The sequence below is a fragment of the Daktulosphaira vitifoliae genome, unplaced genomic scaffold (assembly GCF_025091365.1).
Source record: "Daktulosphaira vitifoliae isolate Bord-2020 unplaced genomic scaffold, ASM2509136v1 Scaffold_5, whole genome shotgun sequence".
Taxonomy (NCBI): domain Eukaryota; kingdom Metazoa; phylum Arthropoda; class Insecta; order Hemiptera; family Phylloxeridae; genus Daktulosphaira; species Daktulosphaira vitifoliae.
The window spans coordinates 6,638,733-6,647,924 of record NW_026099576.1 but is presented as its reverse complement, the minus strand read 5'-3'; the positions used below and the strand labels follow the sequence as shown (position 1 = coordinate 6,647,924).

Below are 9,192 nucleotides of genomic sequence, written 5' to 3'. Positions count from 1 at the left end.
GGAAGACTCTCGCACCATTTGCGGCGGGTCGTCGTCGGCCGTGCGGCATTTGCTGGACTTTGCACCGTAGCGTATAACACGCGGTGTTGGTCAGTCAAATATTCATAGTAGGGCGACGGCTGATAAAGGTGGCACGAGTCGCGGGGCATCGTGTATAACGAAGCGACGCGGGCCGTGTCAATGCCAAAATGATTTATATATTCTATTCAATGTAATAATCTCTGTATTTTATGCTTATTTATCAATAAACAGTTATACTGTAAAAATTAAACAATGATGATTTTCGGGGGTAAAAAATATTGTAAAAAGGCAGAGCAAACCCATATTCCGTGCATTTTGTGCTCTCGATATAGTTACGTGGATATTGCGATCATCATTGTCAAAGTTCTTACGTGTTTGATTTGTGAACTAAAACTTAAGTATGTTGTTGTGCGGGCCCACGTGGTAAAGGAATTAAACTTAATAAAAAAAACGAAAACACTCACTTTTCAATAAAAATGTAGAATATATAATGTGATTAAACAGTAAATAATACAATACAACGTTAATTATTAATATTAATACAAATGAATAGGGTAATGAAATCGAATGATATAGAATGAAGTAGAATGATGGTAACTAGCGCATACTAAACCACGACTGACTGTAGGGTACCTACAGAGGGAGTCCTTTGCCCATGGTAGCCCTAATTCCCTTGGTCAGCACATTCCTGTGTTCGACGACAGTCGGACGACCATGTATTCTATACTCTACTCAATTATAAAATAATATTCAGGGGTTCTTAACAATATGGATCATGCTGTGGATATTTCATACACAACATTATTAGAAGAACAGGAAAACTATGCTGGTATAGGTAGTAATTTCTCGTTTTCTTATATAGAAGGTATACATTGATTTGCCCCATGACATTAATATGAAAAAAGCTGTCATATACCCGCAAAACATAGATAGTCAATGTTTCATTTAGTTTATCCGCTGAAAATGTGCGCTGAAGAACGTACAGACCATATCGATTTGTTAATTGTGTCTGTTATATACTACACTGTAATATCAGTGTGTTATCATAGTTTTAAAAGAGATATCAATGTTCATGTTAACCTAATTGTATAAAAAGCCTTTTTTACATTTAATAAATTATATTCATTTTAAAATAAATGAAATTTGTGTTTAATGTATATTAGTCCTATCAAAATATAGAACATAAATTGGCGACGAGGATACGATGTTGACCAGAAATGCAGCTACTGGCAATAATGGACAGGCCTATATTGGCCTTGGTCACATGTTTTTCGACCATCGTACAAATGAATGGAAAACTTTCAAATTAAAGTTAAATAGTAATTTTATAGTAGGTAATATTATTGAAGAGGATAGACAAAAAGCTATGCTGATTACCTCATTAAGTGATGACACCTTATCACTACTTGAAAGTCTATGTGTTCCGGCAGAAGTTCAATGCAAAACTTTCAAAGAACTAATCCTACTCTTGGACAAACATTTCACTCCAGTTAAGTCGTATTTTTCAGCTAGAAACACATTTTATAGAGCTGAAAAGTATTCAACGGAGACAATATCAGAATGGGCAGCCAGAGTACGTACATTAGCAATGCCTTGTGGTTTTGGTAGTGAGCTAAACATAGTCCTTCGTGACATTTTCACTTTAGGATTAGAAAAGAACTATAAGGAACGTTTATTTGAAGTTGATGCTAAAGATAAAGATACCACCTTAGCAAAAATGATAGATATCGCTTTAGCTAAAGAAATGGCTAGCAAGAATAACCAACAAGAGGTAAATGAAATAAATTATGTCAAACACAACAAATCCAATCAAAGGATCAACCATAGATTTAAAAATCAATCAAACCATACAACTGCCAGAAATCAAAATGCTCAAAACAACAAAACCAAATGCCAAGTTTGTGGTCGTATTAATCATAAGACAATAGAATGTAAGTACAAAGAATATACTTGTAACAAATGTAATTTAAAAGGGCACCTAGCCCCTATGTGTAAAAAAAATATTGTCAAGTATAAAAATAAATCTTTCAATACACACTTTATTAATAATAATAATAGTGATACTGATCCGGAAAATGATAATATTTTTTTAAATGAATCAGAGATTTTCAAAATAAATACTGAAAACAATGTAAATGACATTAACCCTATTGAAATAAATGTCATGTTAGATAAGGTTAAGTTAAAATTTCAAATAGATACTGGAAGTTTTTATTCTTTTATAAGTGAATCTTGTTACTTCGAAAATTTTCATTATATTAAATTATTAGATAATGACATTATGTTAAAAGATTATATAGGTAAATATTTTAAGCCGTTGGGCAAACTAGATATAAGTTTCAATTATAATAATGTTAAAGGAATAATTACACTGTATGTTGTAAAAAAAGGTGGACCTCCTTTATTAGGTAGCAAAGATTTTTCCAAACTTAACATATTTTTTAATCATAATACTATTAACTATATAAAAGGTAATGATCAACCTAATGATATTGTACAATTATGTAAAAAGTACTCTAAGGTCTTTGACAATAATCTAGGAACTTTTTCAAAACACAAAATCACACTTTTTGTTGAAAAAGATTGTATCCCAAAATTTTACAAGCCTAGATTTGTACCTTTTGCTTTCAAAAATAAAGTAGAATTAGAAATTAATAGATTGATTAATATGGGTGTTTTGACTCCTGTTGAACATTCCAACTGGGCAACTCCCATTGTTCCTGTCCTTAAACCTGATAATACTGTCCGTATATGTGGTGATTTCAGTGTAACTCTTAATCCAGTCCTTCAAGGTATCCAGCACCCATTACCTAAAATAGATCATTTGTTTGCCAAACATTGCAATAATGTCTATTTTAGTAAGATAGATCTTAAAGATGCCTATGCTCAATTATGTTTATCTGAAGAATCACAAAAATTAGTAGTAATTAACACACACATGGGTCTTTTTGCTTATACAAGATTACCATATGGAATAAATTGTGCTGCTAGTACATTCCAACGTGTATTAGAACAAACGATAGGTGATATGGAAGGAGTTACCATATTTCAAGATGATATATCTATATCAGGTAAAACAAGAACAGAACATAACAAAAGGTTAGAGTCAGTGTTATCTAAGCTTTTGGATGCAGGACTTAAAGTCAAGATTGAAAAATGTAAGTTTCTAAAAACATCTATAGAATATCTTGGTCATATCATTGACAGTAGAGGTATTCATTCAACTGATAAACATATTGAAACTATAAAAAATGTACCAGTTCCTACAAACCTAACTGAGTTAAAAAGCTTTCTAGGCATGGTCACTTATTATCTAAAATTCATTCCAAAGTCTGCTGAATTATTAGAACCACTGTATGCATTAACTAGACAAGAACAAATTTTCAATTGGTCAAATAAATGTAATAAAGTTTTCATTAAAATAAAAAATCTACTTTTATCAAATAGGGTATTGGCTAATTTTGATTTTGATTTACCTATCAAACTAACTGTTGATGCATCTGAGAAAGCAGTTGGAGCAATTTTATCTCATGTTTATTGTGATAATACAGAGAGACCTATTGCTTTTGCTTCACATTTACTTACCAAAGCTGAACAAAAATACCCACAGTTAGAAAGAGAAGGTTTAGCAATTATTTTTGGAGTAAAAAAATTTAATGATTACTTGTTTGGTAAACATTTCACTTTGGTCACTGATAATAAACCAATAGCCCATATTCTTAACCCAGGAAAAGGAATACCCAAAATTGCAGCCAACAGACTTCAACGATGGGCATACATATTAATGGCTTATAAATTTGATATAAAATGGGTACCTACAAATAGCAACCCAGCAGATTATTTATCTAGACTGGTGATTCAAAACAAACAAGTGGATATAGAAGCTAACGTTAATTATTTAAATTTTATAAAGGAAGAATCTAACTGGATAATTGATTGGAAAAAAGTTAAAAAAGCAACCAAACAAGATCCTATTTTATCAAAAATAAGTGAATTCATCTTAAGTAACTCTTGGCCAAATGAAGCAAATAAGAACTTAGAATTATTACCATATTTTAGAAGAAAGGATGAACTTACCATTGAACAAAATATAATTATGTGGGGATATAGAGTTATAATTCCTTTAAAACTAAGAAACTTTTTATTACGACAATTGCATGAATCACACCAGGGAATTACTAAAATGAAAAGTCTGGCAAGAGCATATTTTTGGTGGCCTTTGTTAGACAAAGAAGTGGAAAATTTATCAGCAAATTGTGAATTATGTATCACTAATAGAGCAAATCCTCCAAAATGTGTACTCAAAACTTTTGAATGGCCAAGTAAAGCATGGACTAGATTACATATAGATTTTTTGGGTCCTATAAATGGTCAAACATTTTTAGTCATAGTTGACTCCACCTCCAAATGGATTGAATGTTTTAAAGTAAATTCTTTAAACACTACTATAGTAATTAAAAAACTTAATGAAATAATTGCTAGATTTGGTATTCCTAAAGCTATTACATCAGATGGAGCCAAATGTTTCACCAATGAATATTTTCAATCTTATTTAAGAAAATACAATATTAATCATTTAGTTGGTGCTCCGTACCATCCTCAGAGTAATGGAGCAGCAGAGAGTGCGGTCAAAATTATCAAAAATTTTATAAAAAAAGTCATAAAAAATAACCAAATGAATGACATAATTAACTTATTAAATAATTTCTTATTTCAGTACAGAAATACTCCACACACAACCACTGGAGAAACACCTACAAAAATTTTATTTGGAAAGTCAATTAGATTTGTTTTTGATTTACTCAAATCAAGCACAAGTGATGTGGTAGAAAAGTGCCAAACTAAGCAAGTAATAAATGGTGGGAAGAGAGATGTAAATTTCACAGTAAATGAAAAAGTGATAGTTCGTGATTATAGATCACCATCTAATAAATGGATCTCAGCTGTTATTTCAAAAATATTAGGCAGTAGAACATATGAGGTGACAACTAATGATAATTTAGTTTGGAAACGTCATACTAATCAAATTTTAAAAAACAATTCCTCTTTCATAGAAAATACTCCTATCACTGATAACAATGATTCCTTTTTATCTGATCTCACTATTAAACAATCTAGTCACATAGTTAATAATCCAAATAGTAATAACAGAAACAATATTAAACAAAGACCTAAGAGAACAATAATAAAACCTCTTAAATTTAGGAATTAACACAATTATTTAATGTTAAAAATTTTATATATATATGTATACACATTTTATATCATATTTGTGATGTACATTTCAAATTCAATTTGTATTTTTAATTAATTATTTTTAGTGGGGAAATGTTATATACTACACTGTAATATCAGTGTGTTATCATAGTTTTAAAAGAGATATCAATGTTCATGNTTATATCATATTTGTGATGTACATTTCAAATTCAATTTGTATTTTTAATTAAATATTTTTAGTGGGGAAATGTTATATACTACACTGTAATATCAGTGTGTTATCATAGTTTTAAAAGAGATATCAATGTTCATGTTAACCTAATTGTATAAAAAGCCTTTTTTACATTTAATAAATTATATTCATTTTAAAATAAATGAAATTTGTGTTTAATGTATATTAGTCCTATCAAAATATAGAACAGTGTCAAACGCCACGGGTGTTAGTCATTACACTTATATCACTGATTTTGGAAAACTGGTACAATCACAAATGACAAAGAATACGGCAAAAATGATATTTTGTAAACGATGTTTCATTGGTTTTAATAATATACCTAAAAAGTATAAACTACACGGAGTTGAGGCACTAGAAGAACATAAAACAATTTGTGGTGAAAACAAACCGTTTTTACCTGTAATGCCTGAAGAGGGTACTAAACTAAAGTTCGAGTCATGGGGCATAACACAGGAACGACGCCTAAAATATATAGAGGTAATAAAAGCAGTGAGCCTGGGAAATTAGCCAATCGTTTCATGGATGATGTAATTGAAGTAGCGTTGAAAATTGAAGAGTTGCTCAAGACGAACGTTGATATATATATGACACATGAAGAAACTGAAAAACATATAAAGAAAACCTGCTGTGATTAGTGTAAAGATAGTTTTACAGAGAATAATCATAAAGTAGCAGACCATGATAATTTGACAGGTAAATCATAAACATAATTATTTAAATATATTGTAATTAATATAATGTATATAGATAGCTTTATATTTGTTTCAGGTAGTTTTAGAAAAACGCTATGTAACAATTGCAATTTTTTTGATATATTAAAATCATCATTTTGGTATAACACCATGTTTTATCCTTTAACTGGAGGTTAAATTTATTTCTTATAAGGATATTAGGTAACAATAAAAATAAATAAAACTTATTTGTGGGTAAAATATTGATAGATCATCTAAAACAATGTTCACCATTTAGGATGATATAAAAAAAAAACTTAGTTGTAGGGTCAAAATATTTACTTATACTGACGCAAATTCCATGTAAGAGGATATTGACCATGAGCTGCCAGTGTCGTCAGAGCGGGTTGAGACAGAAATGATAGAGCCCCCGATTTTACGAGAAAAATGGTATTTTATGTGCCGGATGAAGTAAGCCAACGATCTATATTGAAATTCCTGAGATGTTGGATAATTATTTGTGATTGGTTAATTGTGATAGAAACCCTAATGTGGGCGTAGTTAATGAATTGTAGGGGACTGGTTTAAAACAGGTGTTAATAAATGGTTATTTTGTTTACCCTAAAAGGGAAACATTCCTTAGATGATTTTTGCTTTATTCATATATATGTGACATTTAGTACATGCGTTAATAATTATATTACATAGTAATCATTTCAAAATAATTTTTGGTGATTAAAAATATTCTACAATTGAAATATTCAGAACATAATTTATTTTAACTAAATGAACCAATCTAAATGGTGATAAAAAAATCTTCTCAATTGAGTGTATTAATTGTGATCATTTGATGTATCGTTAAAAAAAGTCGGTCAAGTAAAAGTTGAGAAAATAGATGACAGCCATAAAAAAAAAATCATATAGTAAAAAAAATTTAATATGCATAAGAAATTTCTTTAAACGAGGGGCAACTACAGTGATGGTGTCCTTGATATTAATTTAAGTTATTGAATCTAAATGAGATAAAATTAAAGTAATTTAAAAAACTTTTTAATAATAATATTCAATTATTAAATTGTTAATTAGTTCATTTGAACTGGGATAACGCGATATATGATCCGCAGCTCTATTAAAAATACCTTTTTTATATTTTACCACAGTCATAGCCCATTAATTTCGTTCGTATTCTATTAACAACGATTGATTCAGTTTTTATATTGATAAATCTTATTAGATTTTTATGATAAGTCCAAACCTCAATTTTTCTACCGTGGATATATTGCCTATAATAGGTAAACGCAAAATAAATAGTTAAAACCTCGAGTTCCATAGCGGAATAATTGACTCGGCATTAACTTTTTAGATACATAAGAAATTGGACAAATTTCGTTATTATCATCACGTTGTTAAATTATAACGCCTAGACCCAATGTTTTAAAAATACAACTATTAAAATCTACTTGATTTAATTCTAAGATGAAAAGGGAAATAAAATAAAACCCAATATTTTGGACTGTATGTTAATTCTTTTCTTATAATTTTACATTAAAAATATAAACAAACACTGTTTTTACAGAAAACATAAAATAAAAACAAAATAATACTTAATCTAGGTTTATCTCAATCACTTAACCAATTATAAAATGGGTAATTAAAAAAATAACAAACAATGATACATATATTTTTTTTAATACATTAAAAATATAAAAAGGAACCGACCTGACCCAAATGCTATCGATGTTCAGATAACCAATTAAATTTTTTACTTTTCGTTTTAAATTTACCCTTAGTCAGATCTGTAAAAGGTTCCGCCTGTTTACTCATGTTAGGAATAAATTTTCTGAAATGATTGTCGAGTCCTAAAAAACTACGAAGTTACTTTACATTGCTAGGGGATGGGAATTTTTTTACTGATTCAATGCCCTCATCGGTTGGCCTAATGCCTTTCGAATTTATGATATTACCGAGTATTTGTATTTCCTCGTATCTCAATTTCCATTTTGATGACTTCGATTTTAAATTATACTGTCTAAATCTCTGTAAAATTAAATCTAACGAACATAAATATTAATCGAAAGATTTTCCGAAAACTGTACAATCATCTAAGTAGTAAATATTATTTTTATAAATGAGACCTCCCATAATTTTGTACATAGATAAATGTCCCGTATCCATAAAAAAAACTGTATATTGCCGTGAATTTTTAGAAAGTGTGAATTGATAAAAACCACTGACAGTGAACAGTCTAACAGTGAAAAATAGTGATTACCAGCTAAACAGTCATATATATTTTGAATTATCGACATGGGAAAACTATCTTTTAATAAAATTTAATTTAATTTTCTATAATCCAAAATCAGGCGATACTCTTTAAGGGTGACTCCTTTTTTGTCGTCCTGTGGTAGGTTTTTACCTATTAAATATACCGGATTACTATATGGACTATTTGACGATTCTATTATTTCAGCCTTTAATAATTCGTTAGTTTGCTTTTCTACTTCGGCCCGTTCTTTAACGTTTAACTTGAAATTCGGCAAGTTTATTATTCGATCGCGATTTAATTTTAATTCAATGTCTGGTAGTTTTACCTCGCCCAAGTCGAATTTAGTCTTTGAAAAAATTTCATTATAATTATTTAGCAACATTTCAAGTTTTTGTTTTTTATCGTGAGATAAAGACGGGTTAATATCGAATTCTACCTTTTGTGAAACGTCTGCTAGAGAAGATGTTGTTTCTTTTTCCGCGAAACATGTTTCATTAACCTGAGATTCGAAGTGTACGCCTGGTGTTGACGCATCGTTTTGTTTGAAGTGTTCGGTAAAATCATCATTTTTTTGTCTGGAGTTCAGAATTTTACGCCTGTCGGCGACTGAAATATTGTCATTAATATGCACAATTGTTTTAATATTAAAATTAACACTAGAATTTTTTACGTATTCTAATGGAGACCAATGATAGTGGGAAAATAAAACAAACACGTTATCTCGATCAAATTCTGTGAATACGATAACATTTACGTCCGAACAATTGTTATCTTGGGAAAGTACA

The 9,192-nt window shown here is 29.7% G+C and overlaps 1 protein-coding gene across 1 annotated transcript; it reads left to right on the top strand.

Annotated features, from left to right (window-relative positions):
* The first annotated feature begins 1,117 nt into the window (after nt 1–1,117).
* Nucleotides 1,118–5,267, top strand: LOC126907200 (uncharacterized protein K02A2.6-like). The gene has a single exon (XM_050688313.1). The coding sequence runs from the start codon at nt 1,226–1,228 to the stop codon at nt 5,231–5,233; it is 4,008 nt and encodes a 1,335-aa protein (XP_050544270.1). The 5' UTR covers nt 1,118–1,225; the 3' UTR covers nt 5,234–5,267.
* Nucleotides 5,268–9,192: the final 3,925 nt, after the last annotated feature.